General features: G+C 44.7%; 8 protein-coding genes across 8 annotated transcripts; 5 read left to right on the forward strand and 3 right to left on the reverse strand.

Moving 5' to 3' along the window:
• Positions 1-765: 765 nt before the first annotated feature.
• Positions 766-2700, forward strand: N7520_006540 (tumor suppressor protein LOH1CR12; the record flags this gene model as incomplete). Its single annotated transcript, XM_057140474.1, has 7 exons — positions 766-1231; positions 1278-1306; positions 1531-1929; positions 1995-2279; positions 2338-2421; positions 2468-2494; positions 2551-2700. 7 exons carry the CDS (start codon positions 766-768, stop codon positions 2698-2700), a joined length of 1440 nt encoding a protein of 479 aa, XP_056994480.1.
• A 6987-nt stretch (positions 2701-9687) lies between these two features.
• On the reverse strand, positions 9688-10651 carry N7520_006541 (uncharacterized protein; the record flags this gene model as incomplete). The annotated part of the gene is made up of 2 exons (XM_057140475.1): positions 9688-10078; positions 10143-10651. The coding sequence occupies 2 exons, from the start codon at positions 10649-10651 to the stop codon at positions 9688-9690; spliced, it is 900 nt and encodes a 299-aa protein (XP_056994481.1).
• Positions 10652-11838: 1187 nt separating this feature from the next.
• Positions 11839-12069, reverse strand: N7520_006542 (uncharacterized protein; the record flags this gene model as incomplete). Its single annotated transcript, XM_057140476.1, has 1 exon — positions 11839-12069. One exon carries the CDS (start codon positions 12067-12069, stop codon positions 11839-11841), a length of 231 nt encoding a protein of 76 aa, XP_056994482.1.
• Positions 12070-15248: 3179 nt separating this feature from the next.
• Positions 15249-15479, forward strand: N7520_006543 (uncharacterized protein; the record flags this gene model as incomplete). Its single annotated transcript, XM_057140477.1, has 1 exon — positions 15249-15479. One exon carries the CDS (start codon positions 15249-15251, stop codon positions 15477-15479), a length of 231 nt encoding a protein of 76 aa, XP_056994483.1.
• Positions 15480-15566: 87 nt separating this feature from the next.
• Positions 15567-16203, forward strand: N7520_006544 (uncharacterized protein; the record flags this gene model as incomplete). Its single annotated transcript, XM_057140478.1, has 4 exons — positions 15567-15696; positions 15753-15805; positions 15868-16008; positions 16066-16203. 4 exons carry the CDS (start codon positions 15567-15569, stop codon positions 16201-16203), a joined length of 462 nt encoding a protein of 153 aa, XP_056994484.1.
• Positions 16204-16745: 542 nt separating this feature from the next.
• On the forward strand, positions 16746-17455 carry N7520_006545 (uncharacterized protein; the record flags this gene model as incomplete). Its single annotated transcript, XM_057140479.1, has 3 exons — positions 16746-16924; positions 16978-17004; positions 17056-17455. 3 exons carry the CDS (start codon positions 16746-16748, stop codon positions 17453-17455), a joined length of 606 nt encoding a protein of 201 aa, XP_056994485.1.
• A 755-nt stretch (positions 17456-18210) lies between these two features.
• On the forward strand, positions 18211-18648 carry N7520_006546 (uncharacterized protein; the record flags this gene model as incomplete). The annotated part of the gene is made up of 2 exons (XM_057140480.1): positions 18211-18298; positions 18350-18648. 2 exons carry the CDS (start codon positions 18211-18213, stop codon positions 18646-18648), a joined length of 387 nt encoding a protein of 128 aa, XP_056994486.1.
• A 2269-nt stretch (positions 18649-20917) lies between these two features.
• On the reverse strand, positions 20918-22616 carry N7520_006547 (DUF1996 and WSC domain-containing protein; the record flags this gene model as incomplete). The annotated part of the gene is made up of 3 exons (XM_057140481.1): positions 20918-21598; positions 21654-22206; positions 22267-22616. 3 exons carry the CDS (start codon positions 22614-22616, stop codon positions 20918-20920), a joined length of 1584 nt encoding a protein of 527 aa, XP_056994487.1.
• Between the last annotated feature and the right edge of the window lie 1197 nt (positions 22617-23813).

Below are 23813 nucleotides of genomic sequence, written 5' to 3' on the forward strand. Positions count from 1 at the left end.
CCGGGAGCATAATAAGAAGGTAAGAGATGCGTAGAAAGGTGATATATAAGACTAGCAATCTAGAGGAAATAGCAAATACTAGGATTACTGGCCATGGCCTTAATCATATTCGCATTTCTGGGTAGTCTAAGGAGTTATGTGAGCGAGCAGTACATTGGTAAGTAGGCACTTGTACTGATATTACTCTGACATGCGAACATTGCAGCATACATAAAACGTACAGTGTTGTATTCAACAGAATCTTAGGGTGGTAAATTATAGCGCTCCCAAAAATAGGCCGAATTACCTGTTTTAGGGTTAATAGTCCTTTTGCCTCGCCGTGCATAGCCCTCGACTGAACCCCGCTCCGCCCCCTCTTCGAAGGACGTACTAGGTTTAGGACTTCAGCACATCCAATAAGAGCTGTCCGAGTTCCTCAGATGGAGGCTTTATTGATAGCTTGTCCCAACATTCTTTTGTCATTAGTGGTCACCAAGGTGTTAAAAGGCAGTTCAAATAGTCAGTTGCCCGTCTTTTCCTGATTATTTGCCAAGATTACGAAAATAACACTAGTCAGTTCTTGGGATATGCAAAGTGGCTTTATATGTACTTTATATGTTTTTAGTGTTGTCGTTTGCTTATTCAGACTGACCGAAGCTGCCTAGATGCCTAAAACAGCAAAATGTGCCCAAAACCCGCTGCACGACGCTAGGCAGGCTATGCAGTTAGCACCCCGTAATATGAGGCTCTTCTAAATTTCTAAATCTGCCTCTCAACTCTCACTTCATGAATGCCCTAATCAGCTCTCTGCGCCCCCCCCTACACTCTCTCCAATGGCGTAAAGATTTTTCCACCCGCCAGACGACTCTTTACCACGGCCAGGATAACCGATTGCGTGTCCCTAACGGCGGATCAGTAATCGATGAATTCTTCCGCAGCTATAATCCCGATCTGTCCCCGCCCCGCCGCCATGAGCTGTTGAAGAACTTCCTAGGGCAGACCGGAGCCACACACTTATTTCAGGATATTATCAGGGGCCAAGGCTCACCAGGGGACAGGAGGGTGCTTGCCATAATCGATGACCGGTGTGATCCCTGTTTGAAGTTTACGAGTATCCCAGAAAGCGCGGCTTTTCTACCTGTTCGACAATGGGAGTCCGAGGAATATATGCGACGGCCGCCTGAGGGGTTGAATGTTCGCGTTTGCGGTGCGGATGCGAAGATGCTCTACACGCATCTTAATCAGGATGTAGGTACGTTTTCCATTTAAAGCACGAGTTCTGCTACTGATGATCGTAGAGGACAGGATTTGCAGAGCGTCGAATAATGTATGTCTCTATCATCATCGATTGATTATAGCTAATCTAAAAGATATCTTGTCGATTTGACACCTCTGATGGGCCTTGCATTAATTTCAAACGTCAATTATATGCATCTTCCCCAGGTTCGATCATTTTTGTCACGACACGTGGCGTTTGATTCATACATGGGGGTCTCGCAGGTATTAGCGCAGTGGAAATGGAAAGCAAGAGAATCGCTAATTGAATTCTAGACCCGTGGGTTCACCCTGGAATTTCACCTGCCCCATTACGCCCTTAGAAAGAACAACCAACCACTCCGAGATGGTCGAAAACTTCGGAAACACCGTCTATTTCGCCTTCTAGGCCAGGATGCCATCTATGAGGCACAACTTTCCCTGATCGTGTTCGGTGTCGATGAATTCTTCTGGACCGCCTATTTTTGCGAAGACGCTTACCTCCGAGCCAACAACCCCATTGCAGAGTACCTTCAGGATGAAGTAGATGGACCTTCGTCAGGCTTGCGGATGAGCCAATTTCCTATTTGGGACCCGCGATACTATTTTCTCTCCATTCTAGTCATTCGCACGAGTCAGATCACCATGGAATGGGCAGTCTTGATGGAGATCATTACCGATGACCTTGAGAAACACGTAAATGCACATCATTCGGTCCTATTTGGAATTTCAATATACTAATAATCTGAATCACTAACTAGGATGACGTCTTCCGCGAAGATGAGCCGCCTTTGAAAAAGACAAAGGAATATACCTGGACCCTAGGCACACTACGAAGGCTCCGTAACCTACTAGCCCGAGTGATCGCTACTCTTGTCTCCTTTGATGCAAACAATGGTGTTTACTTTGACCTCGAAACCGACGGCGCCCTGTACGATCGATTCCGCGAATGTTTCGACCAGGTGCGCCAATTCACAGCTGAGCTGGCCACCACCAGAATGGTCCTAGAGCAACAGATCGAAACATTAGAAAAAATGTCTGATGTGGTATGTCATTTATATTGGATACGATTCGCTCTGATATATTTTTCTAACATATCTCAAGCTGGTGAATGCTTCCTCACTTGCGGAGAGCATGATGGCCACTCACCAGGGAGACAATATCCGCCTTCTAACGTATATCAGTATCGTGAGTCTCCTTGCTTTCCTGCCGAGCTGAGCTAATAAATATTTAGATATATCTTCCCCTGGGCTTGGTCACAGTGCGTTATACATCTAGTTACAAAACACAGATTCATTTGCTAAATTCACTAAACAGAGCATCTTCGGTATGAACCAAGTCAGCAGCGAGAGCGCCTGGTGGAAGTACTGGCTTTGTGTCTTCTGTCTCACGAGTGGTACCATCACTGTGACCATTGGGCTACAGAGAATAATCCCTTGGTGGAGACATGGGCAAGAGAACCTTTGAAATTGCGCATGCTTGAATTCACTTAACAGTGATGCAGTTAGAGCAAGCCACATGGGCACAATTAATACACTGTGGCTGCATGTTAAACACATTTGGACCACTACCGCACATACACTGAACTCCAATATTGTCAGTACCTAGATTTTCAATCATCGAGTGGGTAGTGGCTTCCTTACACAGATATATAGGTATGTCATTTGAGATATTCCATGAGTTGGACCTTGGCATTGCGCACATTTTTTATGTTGACATTTAACACATTCTTTTGCGTCTGACTTATTGTATGATTTGCATTTTTCTAGGCACTAATACCGATTAGTACTGAATTCATGTGACGAAAGAACTCAAGAGGCCACTCACACAGTACCAATCTTTCCCGAATTGGATGTCACGTCGGAGGGGAACTACATCGCTTATGAAGAAGTCCATATCAAGATACAATTCAATATAGTGGGAGAAGAAGAGTAGAGTGAGAGTAAGCTGGGGCAAATAGGAGGGGTAAACGACGATCTTCTAACATACGTGAGCCCGTCAGCCTTGGTAGGCTGCGACAGCTGGTAATTGCTGACAGAAGATAACGGTACAAATGGCACTTTATTTCTAGGAATGTATTGTAAGATTACTCATAATTAGTGTACATTTCATTCGAGATAGACCGAGACCCGCGCATAATTACGCCCTGCGGGTTGTATTATGGGCGATAGTAAATTATTAGCTCTTTATTACGCGTTTCAAGTACTAGCAGTTACTGCGCCCAGTCTCAATATCGAGGTAACTGAGATCTTAGAGCATGACCGTATAGCTGCTAAGGGTGGTGCTTCGGAAATGGACATAACCTGGCGAGCTACATAATGACTGGGCAACGGTTGGCTTTCGATGGTCGATTCGTTTAAATTGTTCCATCAGTTTCCATCAAGCACCCACCCCAGGTTAATAAAAATCTACTATTCTGCCTTATCTGTAGCGGGGGCCATTAAATATTACGACGTAACAATATCAAGTCACGTCTCGCTCATAATAGGTATGTTATGAAAGTATTTCTTGAAAAGAAAAAAAAAAAAAACCTTTGAAGTCACCCTACTATTTCAACGTTAATCTCATATTCGAAAAACAACGGGCAGTTAGTATTTTACCTCATAAATTGAAATTCTGCCAGGAAACATACCAAGCTTTAGACGAAAAGACCATGATTATACCTTCAAAACTCTACGCACAACGATGGTATTTTCACTGTCTCCCTGATTTACACCTTATCGAATTTAGATACAGCGGTTCGGTAAATTACTAGATATCAAGTGTTGCCTAGCGTCATGGTTTTTTTTGCCTCGCCGTATGTGGTGGGATGTAGCCCCCAGTTGGTCCCCTTGGACAAGCATCCTTTTTTGCCTTCTTTCTTTATATTATGTCGCCCTGATGAGCATTGTAGACGAGGCCTTTTTGCTATTGATCCGGACGAGAGAGCTCCATAATCCTTGTTATCGAATATTCGACTCAACCAACAGCACTACCAGTATATCACAAGGCATCCTATGCATTGCTCTCGTGGCATTTATGGATTGGTAGATGCAGGAATTATCTTATACAGTGGCGTAACTTGTATTTTTTGTTAGATAGTATGTGCTAGATGTTGATGTAAGTCCTGCGCAAACAACATGATCCAATTAACAACCGCCCGAAGATGTGGAAAGCGGGGCTGATGAGAACAATTGTTTGAAGTGAAAGAAAATTCGATTAGCTTATATGAGGCTAATATGCAAAAAACAGATGCGCATAGTGTGCTTATATATTCTAGAATGGACTGAAATTGCTTCTTTATCAATAATGTTCAGAGGAAGTGAAAAAACCAAGTCAACGCCCAAGATGAAGCCATCAAAGCAGAACCACCACTTCATCCCCCAATTCATCTTGAGAAATTTTGCACCCGGAAATCAACCTCCAGCAGCACCAACTGCGGAAACTAGAAAAACAAAAAAAGCCAACGTCGTGGCCGTGATTTCCTTTGAATAAGATCGATCTTAAAACATGTGTCCTCAGTCAGCGGCCTGTTTCGACGGAGTTTTCCCTCGTGGACTTGTATCGTGATCCTGGTTTCGACGATTATCCGTACGATCTCGAAGAGAAGCTTTCAAGTCTCGAGTCTCAAGAGAGCAATATTACCCATCGCGCATGTACCATGTTCTCTCAAGGCCTACCCCTTGAACTCAATCGGACTGAGCTTGACAGGCTCCGCAAATTCCTTTTTCTAATGAAACATCGAAATTCTGGAATGTTCGACCGATAAAATCATGACCAGATTCATCAGTACGAGGCTGACGACCGGGAAAGGATGTTGACTTATATGCGGTCAAGAGAATTTACGAGACCGCGTGATGTGTGGTTTGATAACCTGCGTCGGTTCTTGGATCTTAATATGGACCCCGAGGGGACCTGGATGGACACTCTCAAAACGCAAATATACCCCGATGATGCTATGATGATGGAACTGCATCTTTTATGGAGCTTTCTAGCATTTTGTGAGCCGATAGACCCAGGGGATGAGTTCCTCCTGACTCAAAACGCGTACTCCATTTCTGAAGGTCCGTCGACAACGAGATATAACGTCATTACCCGAAAGGTGGAGACAATCTCTTATACTGAGTACCACAATTTTGCCCCCATATCCCCAAGGCTCATCATCGTCTTACGAAGTCATCTTCTTCATTCAGAAGGACAATCGGACGAGTTGCTCCAGGAAGTACGGAATCGATTCGCGACAGTAGTTCGGTCTCATCATCTCAACCCAGATAAAGCAGGATCAAACCTGCATGATCTTAAAGTTAGGCCATGCGAGACTTTCTATACTGCGTCGGATATTACTTCATCAGCCTCTTTCCGTGACACTGATAGATTTCGGTTTCAGTGCTTCAAAATTTCACCCCATCACGACAACTATTAACAACATATTCCTGGAAGAAGCCCATGTTACCTCATCAATCGTTTATCATTCTCCAAAGTCGCTGAAATCAATTTTAGAAAATTATTTCTAAGCGGAGACCGATGGCATGAAAGCTGTTTATGATCTCCATTAAAAACGTCATCTATATTTGAAAACGCTTGAGAAAGTTGCCCATGATCTTGGGAGCTCTGTCGGTTGCAAGATGCGTATTCCTAAAGTGGTTTCTTCATCGCTCCCGATACTCATGACGCAATTTGTGGCCTTAAAAGTTGCAACTGAGCTTCTAAAAAACGAGGAGACAGATACGCTACCCCAAGCTTGTTCGCTGATGAAGTCAGGTATGCTAAACAAGGCTATTTGAAATATATCTATACTAGCTTGTTGAGGTACAGAAGCAAACAAAAATGTGTTTTGGGATCATGCTCGTCAAGCCGGGTTTATGATAATGCTTAGGACCAAACTTGATCAAGCCATGACAGATTCATGTCTCTCGCATGAAGCAATACTCGGTGTTCGAATAAATCTACATGGTTTCTTCATGACGTTTCCTCCCGAAAGGGTGTGGCTGTATTTGAAGATCTCACGCAATATGAGCAAATTTGACGACCAAGACTTCACCAAACAGACTGTGGATCTTGAGCTTGGAGGCGTAGAGGATGAGTTTTCTAAATGTGAGTGTTATTTTTCCGACCCAATTTAATCCAATATACAAGACTCCAACTATACTTCATTTAGATATAGCCTTCTTCCTTGGCCGGCGAACGGATCTTGTGAAAGCCATGTACTGTGAAGCCATGGTTTAGCTTAATAAATCAACGCAATGACTTTAATTTGGGAAGAGTTAGGCTTTACTGAAAACAAAATTGAGTGAGCACAAAATCATGATAGTGTATGTATATCGATAAATCTGATGGATCCAGCTACTGGCTGGATGCACTTTGATTTATCATCTTAACCCATACATCACGGTGGTGTTTCCACCATTACTCGAATAATGCCATGTCGGATTTTTAGGTGAGAAGTATTCTAGACACGCAATATTAAGTCAGAGCTCCTAATCTTTCACCCGAGCAATATGGTGCCTATCTGATGATCGGCTGCCTGGCCTTATCTATAGTGCGCTTCACCATTGTATCGAAGTGGAGGCCAAGAGAGATGAAGGTTTTCTGGATAAAGACTTGTGAGCTGCGGTAGAAGACCAAGGTGATGAGATCAAATCCTGAGCCTTGAGTTCAGAAATCCGAAAAAAATGTCGGGGTTTATTGATGTAATTGCGATGTCTCGATAGCAAAGAAGAACCACTTGAGGAAACCCAAGATAAGTAGTAGATTGAGGAGAATACAAAACTCCTTCATATTCGCAGATTGATCAAGGCTTTTACAGCTTTGTCACTTAATTCTACGTAGGATTTCAGCTCCATTGACCCAACAAATTTTCTGGTCAAGGCCCACGACATGTTATTGGAGTATGGGGCCAGCTGACCCCCTCCGTTTGTCAGCGCGTGCTTGTCTTTAGCTAGACCTCTCTCTCTCTCTCTCTCTCTCCTCCATCTCTCTCGGAATACAGGTCTTGTCCCTTTCTTCTGTTTTCATGCTACTATGTAGCCCTTCCCCTGAACGGCAGATCAGCTGCCAACACATATCAATACTAGCCTCTCTGGCTAAGAGACACTCTCAACAACGATCTCCACATACTTCTTCGGATTTGAAATCAGTGCTGTCAGTTAGCTCCCTCAGTAGTAGGCCATATGAAATTTCTGTCATCCAATAAGGCTCCTACGAACGTGGAATGAAAAGTTGGAAGGCGAAAGTTCATTAGGGTCGATTTTTTTCGAGTACTAAATCTACATCGCCCAATAGCAAGTACGGGTCGCGAAAGATCTCCAGGGCTATTCTGTAATACATTTAATTAACTCATGAGTTTAATAGATGTAAGAGTCTTGTTTTTTCATCGGTTACCACCAGGCTAGGTAGCGTTACGATGAATACCATGCAATATGCATGCTTGCCTTTGGGGAGGAGTGCTATTGACTAGTACGGATCTGGCTCGGGGAATGCGAAGGGAACAGAAGCGAAAATTGAAAATCCGGAACTGGCGTTTCATGCAGGCACACGCAGGCAAACACTCGATATATCTACCATAATTACCTGTACTTATACCCTAATTTCCCTGAGTATTTACAAGAGCCAGTTGGTTGATCATGTCATCATTTGTCATCAACAAAGATGTCAAAAAATAATGAGGCATAGAACGCTATACGACGCGGAGAGACGACCTGCAGAGTCCGGCCAAGCTTCTCAATCTCACTCATGGCCCCACCTAATAAGTTGCCGGATCCACTTCGGCCCAGTCCACGCGTTCTTTGACTTACGTAGCTGTCGGTCCCGACTCCCACCCTCGCTCGGGCCAAACGACTTCAATATATGCACACACAGTGACACACATAACATACGCGACCGTGAATACCACGTCGGTTAGTAACTACGTGCATACGTAGGAGTTTGTGACCACGTGCCAGCCTGTTGATTTTTCTCAATTATCACCAACCTTGGAACAACCGTGACTTTCTTGAATTAAAAGGGAAAATGGTATGCTACCTAGAGCTTTGAATCAAGAAGAACAAAAAGTTAACAAGGATCCCATAGGCAGATCAGCTCATCGTTCAGCTCATGGTCTTCCTAGGGCCCGAGGTGCTCACATGCATAATTGGATACGGCCGTACAGGCACCCTGAAGCCCTCCGAAACAGAGCATGCAACAAATATAGCACTAGCCAACTCCCTGCTAGTACTACTCGGCTGTTTGATACATTATGTGCGCAGAAACACCTTTTTCTCTTTGGCAATGAGCCTGTTCTTTAGTGCTCTCTACTTCCTCAGTTTCGTGCGCCTGCAAGCAGGACAGGCTTACGGAAATGAGTTGGCCTTTGTGACCTCCGTCATGCTTGGTCTCGTTTCTCTATTGCAAGGGTTTGAAGTAGTACACAATCTACTTCCGAAGGAAATCTATCTGCTGAGTGTACATGGGCTCGTGATTTTTGCGCTTGGTATTCATTTCTGGCTGGCTGCGGGGCCGACCATTGTTTTCTTCGTGGTGGTACTTGGTTATTTTGGTCCGAAGGTGATCAAAAATAAATAATCGGCTTAAGGGTTCGAGTTGGATTGATGGGGCGGGGACGCAATCTGATATCAATTGATCCCAGTCTCCTGTCCGGCTATCTAGCCATAACAAACCTTCAAAAGTTAAAAATTTACAACCACGTACGAGAGCATTGCCAACATGTTCAGATTGTGGAGTTACGGGACATGAAACAATCTATTTTAGATAATCAAAGAAGCTGTGATAGACCGGGAGAAAGGCCCCAGACTCCTGGCTAATAAATATATCTGTGCATAGATTTCCCAGATCCACGTGTGTTAATTCGCAGGCCGAGAAGATGATCTGTGCCCATGTGCGCTAGCTCTGATCATTCCCCTGGGTGAGAAATATTATCTTGTTCTCACCTCTGCCCCCTAGTCTGCAAGATTGTCACCTATAACACCCCTCTGAAAGTACTTTATAGCGTCATGTGTGTCTACTCCTGTATCTACTTCAGATCCTACCCCTTTAGGGTCGCGTGACTAGGGGTGAGGAGGGTGAGTGCGCAGTATTCACCCCAGTGGCAGTGCCGGCGACTGCTATGAATGTGGCGAAAACAGATGTCTCGTCCCTAAATGTGCAGCTACTATAGTGTCTTAAAAAACTGTGGTTTTCCAGGCTGGTAGTGTGCCTTATGGGTGGCCTGGGTTATAGGCACCAAATCTGGCAAGAACTTATGCAGCGGCGACGCAAAATATGGCCTGGTTAGGACGAACAGGGGGATGAAGCAGCAATGAGGCAGCATATTGGGACCAATAATTTGAGATTCAAATTTGAGATTCATTTAGTGTGGGTTCACAGAGAGCCCCAATTGGACATCAGAACTTGAAAGCCTTCGCTTTTATCCACAGTCGAAGTAGAGTAAAAAAATACTGCCAACAATATGTTCAATTATCGGCGGACTAATACCATAAATTAGGATTCCTCGTAATGGTGTATCCCCCACTGATCAGTCGAACACCAGATATCATTATCGTGTCGGAATTTCGCTACCAGTTCATGTAGATCCATCATCTGCAACGCGACAATAGGGTAAAACTCATCCAAGATACTCTCCACGGCCACATTAAGATACCCCTTAAAGTCAGCGCCAGCCACATCCTCATCACCTAGGCCTAGGAAAGGTGGAAGACGTGAGGCACTCGCTCCCTTAGATACCGAAACAACAAAAGGAATCATTTGGCGCTCACGCCGCGGCGCAGAAGAAGGAAATGGTGAGGAGAGAACAGACTCCATAGAGGCTGGTGTTATCATCAGACAAGCGGACGTGTTGAGTCCATGTGGCAAGGCCATTTCATTGAAGCGTCTTTGTATGAGAAATCAGTCCAGTGAAAATATAAATCGGGAAGCATAAGCTAAAGGGACCTTACCTAGCGACATCCACTGCATCTGCGCCTTCTAATTCCGGATCTTCAACCCACTGAAACTCCAATAATTCAATCGCTCGGTCTACCTTCGGCAACGAGCCGCGATGCGGGGCCAGCCCCTCCTCGATCACCGCATCCCAACGTTTTCGAAATTCCGCCCATTGCGTCTCATGCTCACCCCCATAGTGAGTCGTGCGGAACACAACAAATCCCCATTTCCCCCAACCTTCAGTCTCTGCGCCTTGGAACCTGAAGACAGAATTCAGGACCTGGACAAAAGGTGCGAGGAGCTCTTGCTCCTGCTGCTTAGTCTCCTCTGACTTAGTGGCCTCGACGCGGGCCCGGTAGCGGCGACTCATTTCCTGCAATATTCCGTGGAAGCCATCTTCGCCGTGGATAGCCTTCAGACCGTCGAAGAGAGTGGTGCGTTGAGTGTCTGAGAGACCCATAAGCTCCTCTGAGCTGGCGTCGAGGAGCCGGTCATATGTCCAGCCATCTGGGTAGAAAGGCATGATTGGATTTAGGTTAGAGTCATGTTGGGATGAGGGTATATTTTCTGACCAGACGCGGAAGGGTCAAGACTCACTACTGCGGTTATTTAGCATGATAACGTAATGCACTATCGAGCCGCCCATTTTGAAACACCATAGTAAATGATAAATCGTTTGGTGCTGATAGGTCAGTTAATAGAGACCGGAAGCCGCCATTGAAGCATGGGCTTGGAGCTTGTATGAGGTCAAATTTTACTCTCTCTTTCACTTGCGCTTTCTGCGATAAATAATCAATTCTTAAGATTTATTTATAACCATCAATGCTTCTTAATTTATTTGTAAACATACCTCATGCTATTATAGAGCTAGTGCATAATCAAATTAGACATTTATGTAAACATCAAACGCAATTCTGACTGACGCTGTTCACACACTGATATGTGGGTTCCAGGAACCAGAGACGAAGAAGTGATGAGTCCATGGAATAGGGGCAAGGAAGCATGCATAGCTAAGTTAGGATTCATTATCAGAAAGATTGTAATACTAGATCAAAACTTTGATGAACTGCCTTCGTTCATTATCGCGTAACCCCTTAACAATGGCAGGAGTTACAAGTAAACATTTTGCTTCCATGGGTACGCGCAGGATACCCTTAGCAAAGTTCCAAGCTGTAAGCAGTAGATTTTGAAGCCCCTCCAGCAGCGACAGCGGGCTCAAGCGCCTCCTGAAGCCCGTTGAACAGCATCAAGTCAGTTCCTGAACCCTCATGTATATGGCCAAATACATGTAGCCTTGGCCGAACCATCCATAGGGTCTGTAGCAAATAAGGACAGCCAAACTTCAGTAAGTCAACATGAGCAAGTGGTGGACTATGAGTAACAAGCACATCAATTCTATCTGGTACTGAGCCAGCCCATACATCTTGCTTTCGGGGATATTGAAACGCCCAGTTGCCATGGCGGCTAGAGTAAGGACTTCCATAGATCCTAAGTTGGCGACCATTTGGGCAAGAAATTGTTACTTCCTCATGTTCTAGGTAGATGATATCTCCCCAGTCGATTTGAGCTCTCGTAGGCTGCTCGGCCAGACAAATCATCCCGCGCTGAATCAAGTAACAGTTCATGATTGCCAATAATCACAATTTTGGTAGGATGAAGAAGGCTGTGTAGCCAGGTGATCGCATCCTGAAGTTCCTGAATGAATCCAGTTTATGTGAGATCACCAGCATGGATGAGGATGTTCCCATCATAGACGTCAATTTGTGTGTTGTGGGTATCCGAGATACAGACAACCGCGATAGGTTTTGTGAGTGGAGTAGCTGGAATAGACTCGTACCAACTATAAAGAAGTTTTGCGAGGAAGACACAAGGCCGGGCGCAGAATCTTTGCCATCGTCCTGGTCGCTGTCGATGAAGAAGGAGCTCGTGAAGACTGGACATGATTGGAGAGTCCAGACCCTGGGTCCAGGGACTTATCGGTAGTGAAAAGCGAGCGCGTGAAATACTGGGCTGTTGGAATTAATTATGTCAAGACCTTGCCTCAACCTTCCAGCTCTTAGACATGCAAAAAAAAGCGCCAGTTGACGTCACCCTTGAATTCGAACCGTTACTTTCTGTTGATCGATCGACCACTTAAGTATTACGCCATTGAAGATGGATTTATCTCGGGTCTTATTACTACTACGCGTTGTCTCTCCACTATTCTCTTCTTCTCAACCACCCCAAGACAAAATATTCATGGAATGATGTTCCTTGAAAAACTACATTTTCTGCCCTTGACTATTATTGGGAAAGATTATCCTCCTTTGCTCTTTTCTCTATTTTTTCCCTGGCATATTCATGAATCACTTGAGGCGCTTGGAATGCTGTGCCACGTCACAGATGCATGGCTGTGTGGGTTATGACAAGGCAGAGATGTAGCTCCGCCTTGCCGCAGTATGTTCTAAATTGGGGAGAGGCTCATCTTTCCTCCTTCCCACAAATTCGGGAAAGCTCGTTCGATAAATGGTATCCTAGCATTTAATAGAGTCCTATACACACTACAGGCCATTGGTTGGGTGTGTTTTCTCCATGATCGCGTTTTCTCGTCTCATGGGCCAACTGCGACCAGCCAATCAAAATCTCTAGAATAATCATAACCGTCAATATCCCCGATGAGTGTGGCTTTCATAAGTGGCCATAGACCCCTGTTACCTTAACCTGCATGCATGAGCTTTGGATAGTGAGGCAGATAGGTATTTTGGCGCGGGGCGCAAGTTTACCTATTCCCAATATATAATAGATCCAGGTTGTGCCTCTCTAAATACTTAAAGCTATAGACCGTGCCTTTGCTATCCTCAATCTACATCCCTGAGCTAGTAAGCCATACTTTTCTTGTCAACTATTACGCCTGCAAATTCTAAGGCAGCCAAGCTCACTATGGAGAGCCTAAATTATTTCTCTCGTTTCCCTGCCTTTGAAGTCCGAACCAATAAATCTGCAATCGACGATTTCAACCGTCTAGCACGTGAGATGAAATGGAAGGGAGGCTCAAAGAAGTATAAAAGTGAACGGTCTAAATTTCTGGAATGTGAATTTGGTATCCATTTTGGCACCGATGCGACCAAGTTAGAGAATTGGCAGGCCCTATGTCTTGAATTAGAGATTCAAGGTCCGATCCAGACTATCAGTCAATGTCGAAAGGTGAGATTTATGTCTTGAAAGCTCTCCAATTTCTTCCAAAGCTGATTTTCTCAGGCCCTTGCAAAGGTGCACGTGAATCTGGTCGACTTGGTCGACTCCCGAAGAACAGGAAAGAAATTCAAACATTTCGCAAGTCAGAAAGCACTTAGGGACTATACAACTGGAACTGGAAAAATATTTCCCAAGTCGGCTGCTAAGAAAGATGGGTTTCTCAAAGCCTTGCTTCGGGTGATCTTTTAGCTGCTAAGACTGCGTCACCGATGACCTTAGCACCGGACATGTGTGTCCCACAATGTCTAGTCTGCAAATCTATGTTATAGATGCCCAGATGCCCACATCATTGCTGTTACTACATTCTATTCTAATGAGTAAACAAATGCCTACCATTTAGTAGTATCCGTAAGAGGCCTATTCTTTTAAGATGGTCTTTTGCTGTTCCCCGCGGATTATACTATATCGGACAGTTGTGAGTTGTTGGAGCATTTCTAAATATATAACGTTGCTAAAGCGGTTTCGCGCTCAAGCCTAGTGCGTACCTCTGTGTGCATAGTCTTTGATCTTCCTAATACCACCTTGCTGTGCACCGACGAGGTTTTATTTATTTCGGTAATATTGATCTACATCACACACTCATCAAGACAAGGCGATGTTTTACCTGTTATCAACGAAATCGACATACGTATTACATGACAAAAGCTGTGCCTGTGTAGTGTCTAAACCAAATTTCTGATTTCGTTTATTCGTCAATAAAATCACTTTTCGCCCCTCCCATATATCTCATTTGTCTCAGTTGCGTCTCACGATATTTTGGGACCGTTCTAGGATCTTAGCGGAACTGTCCATAAGACTACTTCGCCCAATCACTCTGATTCTACCAAATTTAGGACTAAGATAACTCATAAGAAAGATTCAATCCTAAATTGCCGAGTTTCTGGATATCATGCCCCTAGCGTGACTTGCGTGCTGTGATAGCCCCGGAGAAATGATCGTTGCTCCGTGGGCGATGCCGCTCTATGGGTCCGTAACAAGTAGATCCCTTAGCTAACAAACCGGCAGTACACCAACGAAAGGAATGCATACATCTAACGCTTCTTAGAATTTCGACGCAAAGTCTTCGTGCTCCCAAAAACATGTAGGATGCAATAAAATCAATTATCAAGCTATATTTCAAAAACACGTAGCGTGAGGGGAGAAGGAGGAGAAAACGGGAGGGGTTTCTTCGCGTTCGGGTGGTCGTAGGCACAAAAGTACGATGCGGCTTTAGCCAACCCAGATTCCAAGTGATCAAGATGTAGCCAACTTCAGTCAAATTTTGGGGGCCAAAATGCACATTTGAACAATCGATGAATGATTATTCTCCATAAAATTCGGTAACGGCCTATGTTTCAAACACGCTCACATAGCCGCTTTTAAAAAGACCGGTCGGTTTCTACCTTTGAGAGACAGCCTTTTTTCTTCCTATCATTAAGCGCTTTATCGAAGCTAGGCTGAAATGAAACAACGGGGCACAGCAGCTTGCAGTAGCGATCCCCTAGCGTAGCGCGTGGTTTAGAAACAGCACATGAGGCGGAATGTGGGAGTTCTGAAGACGAGGACACATAAAGGGCACCGCTTGTCTGCGATTCCTTGGCTTTCGTTTCTTTTTAAGGATCATATTCCAAAATGGTATCCAGACTCGATTCCGATACGGACTTGTATGGGGGCAATTTCACCCCAACATCATCTCAGGATGGCAGCCAGGCAGAATCCCTGCGAAACTACCACCGGCCATCTTCAACAGAAACGATGACAGCGACGAGAACATCCTCACCTAGAAGAAATACGCAATATTTTTTCATGCTGAGAACTCAACTCCCCTTCACGTGTCTTCTACATATGCAAATTTACATACTGCTACACCTAGTCCAAAGCGCATCATCATTCCAGTTTCTCGCAAAATGGGCTCGTTGAGCAGATCTCCTACTGCTTCCGCCACTATTGTGGATCAAGAGGACTTTGATAATGCTCTACAGGAAGACCTGTCGCTATCTTCTTACACTGTAGGAGCGAGTTCCACCAGGCACATCTCTGGGACGCGACCGAAAACACCTGAAATCGAAACAGTGGAGAGCGAGTCCGAGGAAAGCTCTGATGATACTGATGATGAACGATATAAATTGCACCAATAATCTCTCCCTTCGGCACCATTATATGACCAGCGTCTACAAACCGGCCTGAAAGATGCGAAGAGCCACTTAGCAGATCTAGTGCATGCAATGGGAGCTTCTGATCTAGCCCACGACCCAAACTCTAGCTTGCACAAACTACGCAGTGATGCCAAGATCATGAGCGAGTTTCAATATCCTGAAAAGCGTACTGTTGGGTTCATTGGGGATTCTGGAGTCGGTATGTTTCTGAATATCGCTTTCCAAGTCTATATAATAGTTGATAACCTAAAATAGGAAAGAGCTCTTTGATAAACTGTCTTCTGGACCAGATCAACCTTGCAAAATCGGTATTTAACTCACATTATATCTCGTTTAATTGAATTTAACATATTCTAACGAGGTGCTATAGAGTGGCGAAGGATCTGCTTGCACCTGTGTGGTGACTGAGTTCAGAAACGTGGATGATGACCACCAAGAACCGTTCACAGTAGAAGCTGATTACATGAATACCGAAGAAAGAAGCGAGCTTCTTCAAGAACTTCTACGGAGTGTTAGACAGTTTTAAACATCAGCTTGTCGTGATGTCACCTCTTTTCAAGAGCAACAGCAACTTCAAAATTCGGCGACCAAAGCACTGAAGACTCTCCAAACAGTTTTCCAGAACAAACCAGACATGGGAATTGAGTTCCTTGCCAAAGAAGAGGAAGGTGCTGAAGGCACCATTCAAGCACAGCTTGAAGAATGAACCAACGCTGAACTAGCGAAAAAGCCCGGCGGTTTAAATACCATGCATTACATGAAGCTCGCAAGAAACCTGAAGGAGTGTAGAGAGAATCTTGATTTTTTTACAGCAGATTCGCTTGATGAAGAGCGACCAGCGCTTTGGCCGCTCCTCAAAATTTTAAGGTTTGATAAGAGGAATACCTTGGCAAAAGACCACGCTAAAGCATATAGGGTCTACCTTGACTCCTCGATACTGCGAACCGGTCTAGTACTAGCCGACCTGCCAGGTAGGATTGGGGGGTCAGAATACCCACGTGTATATCGAATCTAAAATTTTAAAAGGCCTACGAGATCTCGATTTTGCCAGAGTGAGAGCCACAGAAAAGTACATGGCCCACAATTGCGATGAAGTGTTCATAGTGGCAGCCATAAGGCGATGCGTAACAGACGAATCAGTGCTCGATATCATCCGAAGATGGAGGCCGGACCAACATAAAAGAATCGTTTGCACCCAATCCGAGGTATCTATCCATTTGTATACAAAAGATTTCGAGACTGACTTTCATGAAGGAAGTTTCACTTGAAGAGGCAATTCTCGAGAAGGACCCGACTGCCCGAATTATGCAACAGTTCAGCGAAAGAACAACGGAGCTGAAGGATAAGATCAAAAAAGCGAAGAAGCGAATTGTGAAAGCATTTTCCAGAGATCAAGGGAAGAATGCGCTCCGACTATATGAGCTTCAGTTAGTATAGTAATACGCTGAATAGCCGAATCAACTGGCTGACACAGTGACAGGCGACAAGAAAGTGAACTAAGGCTAGAGTAGAGCATCCGAAAATCCGAAAAGGTTTTAAATACTGATGATGCTACTAGAATCCAAGCGTTTCCGATGAATCGGCGGAACGAGAACACAAGACGACAGCTCGCTGCCAAGTACAAAGATATCCAAGTCTTCTGTATCAGTAACACACTATACAGAGATCACCGCGAAGATCCGCCAGACTCAGCAGAAGCTTACCTTAAGCTCATTGGGATCTTGGACATGAGACGTTATTGCCAATTAGTCCCAGCAGAGGCTGGATTACGTGCAACATGGGCATTTCTGACCCACCAAGTTCCATCCCTCCTGGGCTCTATTCGCCAATGGTTACTTGCGGGGTCTGATGCGATTACAGCGGAGAAAGCAGCTACGCTCAGTCGCGCTTTGAAATACGTGGAAACAACTCTCCATAACGTACGGCATAGGGATCAAAACAACGAAGGATCTCTGTAAGGGGTCTAATACAAGAATAGCTTTCTAATGATTGATAGGATCTGGTCTCAAACCAATCAGAGATACGTCGTTTTCAAGAAACAATGCATACCCTATTTTCTCAATACATCTTCCATATCATCTGTGAGTTCCCTCAACCGGAATTTTCCTACTGATCTGAATTTCTGAATTTTCAACTCTGAAATAGCAATTTCCAGATCCGAGTGGATGCATAGTTGTCTCAATGTTAGTGGAAAATGGTCATCTGTAAGTCCTCATGTTACAAATTTCATCAAATTGAACGCAGTTTAACGGCAAAAATTTAGTGGCATCATAGTACATATGCTGCGTTTTGTCGCAATAATGGAACCCATAGCACCAAAGCAGCCGGCGGGTTTCATTGCTGGAACGATGAGCTGGTTCAAAAACCCAGACACGATCTCAGCCCGGGATGGGAAGCTATTATGGCTTGCCTAGAATCACAGGCTGATATACTGTCAGAGGTAATCGTATCGGTGTTCACCAATGTCTGTGGGACATTACGCCGTAAGATTCCTAATGACAGGGATGAAATGAAACACATGCTGATAGACACTTTAGAGCACGTCTCTTTGGCCCCCCAAAGCATGCAGAATTTTCTGGACAATATGGAGTTTCGCCAGAGCTGTATCATGCATCATGTCCAGGATTATTTCAGCAAGACTATTGACAACATAGGATCAGTCTAGACTCCGAAAGTGAGAAATGGTCTATTGACTTATAATATCACTAGGATAATGAGACGCGACATGCTCGAAGGACACGACAGCTCTTATATTGGAGATCTCATACGCCCGGCCTACGCAGCCTGCAGTATGGAAGGAGGTTAGCTTTTGAGCACGCTTGCGTGGTTTACATCTGACTTGATATTTCTAGGGACCGGAAGCGACAGGAGACGTAAAGACATCATGAGAAATCACCTGAGAAACCCCGGTCTATTTGGTATTTACCTAAGCCGTGCCAAGGCGGACTATAGCGAGGTTGTTTCTGAGCAGCTGCGCTTTCTCCGACAAAAGATTCTTGAACAAGTAAATGATATAAAAAGAGACTCGCAGACTGTCGTTGCACCGGATGATGAGGCTGCTGAAGCAGATCGAGCCCCCGAAGTGGCTAGGGGGCTCAATTCGAGACTTCCCGTTGCATCGAACGTCCTAGTAAACGCACAAACGATATGACGAGAAGTTAGCCAAGCATAAGAAAGACATACCTTGTCATTTATCTTTATGTGATGGACTAATAAGTATTCATTCCAAAAGGCTGACCTCCTTGCACATGTGAAATCGGTGATTGGTTGAGGGCTTAGTAGAGACTTGTTGTTTAGTGAAGCTGGGTCAGCTTACTTTGTTTTCCCTTCAATTCTTATTTTTGGTTTCCCTCTTTTCATTTCTTCTTTAGCCAAGTACTGTTAGTTTTCTAATTCGATTTTTCTATTCTCATAGCTTACTATAGTAGCTTTCCATAATGTTTTAACTCTACGTGATAGGTTAATACATACCTTGATCTATCAATGATAAACGAAACCTGTTTAACAACATATAAAGCATATCAATTATATGACTTAATAATGCTCGTTATTCCGCTTTGGGACGCTCTAGCCCCAACTGTTTTTAATATGGTAGTTATATATTTATTATGATATACAGACTGTGATACAGTACAAAAATAGAGATATTATAATACTATATTATGACTGCTAGAATGTTTACTTTATTTTCAAGCAAATGCTCAAAAACATCATATTCTCCCGGAGAGGCTGCCTATATAAAACAAGTTCTTCCATCCTCATCCTCAGTCAAGACATCTGCCCCCTAGAAGATGAGAAATCGAACGATACTGAGTTGCTTTCTCCCGGAAGCTCTAAGCAAAGCAGTCTCGCTATACCGTTTTTTCTTCTCCACTAATTGGGACCTGATTGTTAGAATTATAGCCTGATAAACTCAAGGAGCCCAAATTCAGCAGCGAGATGAAAAGCAGTTGACCGTCTTGAATTAGTGTAGCTCAGGGCATTAGCTCCTTTCCCTAAAGGGATTCTGACGACATTTTCTTTACCTAAAATAGCAGCAAGAGTCAATAGCTCAAGCCTGTGATGAATTGTTCGTCGCTATTGCCCTTAAAGAGATATTTTAATTTCACTTCAACAACCGAATCACGATGTTGGGTGACTTTGCGTTCCACGCCCGTCGTATCGTTCTGCATAATCTGGTCTCGAATATTTTCACACAATCGTCTGGTCTCTTGTTGAATTCTGAGCAGGCACTAGACTCGGAACATGTAGCTGGCGAATCGTTTGTGATCAGAAAAAGATAATAGTTCAAATGGAGAACAAATGAGATACTTAGGAGAGGAGCTAGCATCTCGACAAAATCGGTGATGATGATCAGAATCAATCTACTCTTTTGACCCTGAATCGCCGCCTCTAATATCTTCACACTACTAGCGAAGGTATTGAAACCGAGAACATAGGGTTTTGAGCAGCATTATATACATCCCATCTATCCGCACACGCGGCCTCAGATCATGTTCCATATTGTCGACAGCTGATCTGCTGTCTAGGGGAAGGGCTACATAGTAGCGTGGAAACGGAAGAAAGGGACAAGATCTGTATTCTGAGAGGTATGCAGGAGAGAAAGAGAAAGAGAGAGAAAGAGAAATCTAGCTAAAGGCATGCAAGCGCTGACAAACGGAGGGGCTCAGCTGACCCTATACTCCAATACATATATTGGCATGTCTATCTAACTCGAAATACATACGACCATAGGGTGTGGAGAACAGGGCTTCCCGTCCGCTCAGCCGTACTTAAGCCACACGCCGGTTAGTTAGTAGTATGGTGGGTGACCACATGCGAATCCTGACTGCTGTATGTTTTTGTTCATGAATTTTATTCTAATATCTTTACCCTTCAATCAGTAGGCTGTGCCTTTCTCGTCTTGTTTCTGGCAGCGTCAGCGTCAGCTTCGGGCAGCCCTGGGGTTAGTAAACCCTTTCACGCCGTTCCTTCATTTCAGGATCATTTCAGGGCAATGAAATCTATCTACCTACCCACTGTAGTGTGGCATGTAGTGACATTTTGAATTGGTCATTAAGAGTTCTTCGTTTAGTTTGCACTGTTTGCCTTGAAGGATTTCATATAAGATCCTCGTCTTTTATGGAATATGTAGAGTAGTTCAGTCATTACCGAACACACCACCATTCTACTATCAACTTTGAGCTGACTGTTCGAAGTCATGGAAAAGACTTTCTTGTTATAAGATTCCTACTGTACTTGTCTTTCTCGCTACACTGAGGTATCCTAATTGCTCACAGCTTTGCTGTTGGTGGTCTTCTTTGCCTGCCATATCTTTCTCGTACCTCGACCTGTCCGTGCTGACCGAACTGCCCTGGGCTTCTCTTCTTTGCTACCTACCTACTGTAGCATACCGGACACTCGCTCACGCAAAACTGAAATCAAACATGTTTGCCGTGTACATGTTGAAGAACGTGGCTACGAGATCTCTTCGATGCAGTCTTCGTAGCCTTCTCAAATACGCTCAATGCCAAGCTGCCACCGCAAATCTGAGAGGTGTCACCCTCGCATTTCATATCGCATTCGTTTGCCGCGATCTTAGAGCTGCCCACCATCTTGTCACCACAGAAGCATTGTCCAGCGTACTCAGTGCCTGCCAGGCTAAAGCCTGCGTTTCCGCAAAACTCCATACAGCCAGTTGAAGTCACATTGCCAACGCCCAGATCCGCAAATTGGACCCCAGTGAGGGCACGAGTAGACTCATTGTCGGAATAGCAGCCAAGATATGACCAGCCGATGACACTGTTGTCTGTAGTATAGACTTCAGTATGTGTGGTAGACAAGGTCTGAGATGCAGACAGTATGCTAGTGGTAGTCGAGGTACTTTCTAGATCGGATGAACTAGAAAATGCGCTCTCGCCTTGACCCCATCCAGTTGGGGAATTTTTGCCTGGCAGCTTCTCGAGAACACCGGAAATCTCCTCGGGGACTAGGTTGGCGATGTTGCAGCTGTCCGAAGAGTCGTTGATTGGGCCAGCGTCAGCGCACTTGTCCATGCCTGAATCGCCGGCATCACAGTTATCAATAATCTTTTGCAAGACGTCCACATCCCAGCCAGAGATCTAGTCAGACTTATTAGCTATAGTACCAAGGACTGATCGGGATTACAAAACCAACAAAATCCCCATGAAGGGAGTACCCAGTGCGGTCTCCATTTGCCAAAATAAATGGTTGCGTGCCATTTCCTTGCTCCCACATGTCCACAAACAAAGGGGTGTTCCAGTAAACTTCGTAGAAGATATGGGGGAGGTGAGTCCATCCTGTCGGACAATTCGCTTTGCCCCCTGTGGTTCCTTTGCTGCTTGGGAACACCGTATTCCTCTTGAAGTCATCGAGGCCAGCCTCGGGGTTATAACAAGAAGGAAAGTGAATATCAGCACGCAGAGGGGACGCATATCCGTCACAGTTCATATCTGGGAAGCCAGCCCCAGCCCCAGCATTATTCGGGTCTTGAATCCCCACACCATGCAATCCATCGGAATCTGCAGGATACGAGGGAGGATCGTAGGAAGTCCGTGGGCATGTCCACTGAACTGGTTGAATGTCGCCTTCATTCGTGTCTAGAACATTGGCAGCCCCGCCCGGTGGGGGAGTTCGAAGGCTATTGTTCCCACTGACCATGCGGAGGCCGACAGGGAAGGCTTTGATATCATCATCGGTCGGTTCGAAACTGTTCTTTACTAGTCAGCAACTTGATCCCTCAAAAGTGTGGGACGTAAAAACTACGCACAAGTAGTAGACATTCATGTAAAACATGGGAACCGAGATGAAGCTTCCATTTGCCGGATCTTGGAAGTATAATGCCGGAGTCCAGTAATTGCTCTTATCCGCCTCCACGAGGGAAGAAGTGCAGCGCGACTCTAACAGAATATCGTTGCCCATAGTCAAATTGAAGTTACTACCGCCCTGGATCGCGTGCACATGACTTGATGCAGTACCGGGACTGATGATGGGATCCATACGGCCCATTGTTAGCGGACCCTGGCCATAGAAGTGGTTCACAGCGAATGTTCGAGAGTCCTTGGCAAATGCTGTCGCAGAAAGGGCAGCCAAATGAATAGCTGTAGCTTTGAAATGCATCTTCGTATAATTCAGGCGAAGTACACCGTGAAATCAATGAAAGAAAGGGACCACCACAGCTGATAAGTAGTGTAAGGAATGTCAGCGAGGAAAATGAATGAGCTCGTGAGTGACCAGACCCGTGAGAGCAGTGAATGGAAGACTTTGGGGAACGACTAAACACAAAAGAAAGAGTGTAAGATGAATGTTCTGTATTATATAGATTCACATATCCCCTATCGTGATTTCCGAATCTGTTTACGATAGATTGGGCTCGCTCAACAGTTTCCTTCGATGAGGGAAGTTAGATGTCAATCTTAGTCTAAGCTTCAAGCCCGAAGCTATGCGCTTACTGTGAGTGGGTCATTTCATGCTCTTGAATCAGCGTGGGTCAACGGCGCCAGGGGTAACACCACCAGATTTCGAGTTAGCCTGCTAATTCTCAAGCGCCATTGCCTAGATTCGTTGAGACCAGTAGGCTTAATACTACGTAATGCTAAGTCGAGAGGTTATGAAGATGTTTCAGAAGCAATTAACTTGAAACAAGGGTCTCCTCCACTCATTTCGAGGAATTGCCCTTTTGAGTAACAAGCAAAACACGAACATGGATCAGTCAGGTTCGTCAGAATCTACTGTCAACTAGTATTCCCCGCAACAAGATGTTGAAGAATTATGAGATTATATTGGTCGGTTCGAACAGATTCAACTGAACAGTCCTTGCAGGGATCGCGCAGGTTGCGGCGTGATTTCTCGTAAGTTTGAGTGTATTAGAGCATTTCCCTAAAACTCTGCTTTCTTTCACTTGATCCAATTGCGCTCTTCTTGTCTCCACAGGTAAAATTCGTGAGAAAAATGAACTGCAAGCATATTGGACAAGAAGCCGACCGCAGATTAACTCAGGGGATACGGTAAAAGAGCAGAATGCAGGTCGGGCCGACAATGCTGGGTGAATGTCGAGGTCACATATATTCTGCTTGCTCAGATCACTCTCTCTCTCTCTGGATGCCCAAGTAATATAATACGAGATATTCGGACACCATATATCAATTGAGAAGGACGCCTTTGTGGCTCAGATCGGGCTTGAGGGAACACAGAGGATAGAGGTTGCTGCGAGTACCGATGCTCGATTGACGGTCTGTGAGATTCTCCAAATCACTAAGCAAAACTCTTAGTTATTCTGGAGGGAATCATTTCTCTGAAAATTTTCCAGGCTAAATT

Source organism: Penicillium odoratum (genome assembly GCF_028828045.1).
Source record: "Penicillium odoratum strain IBT 22623 chromosome Unknown utg000005l_segment0_segment0, whole genome shotgun sequence".
NCBI classification, from domain to species: Eukaryota; Fungi; Ascomycota; class Eurotiomycetes; order Eurotiales; family Aspergillaceae; genus Penicillium; species Penicillium odoratum.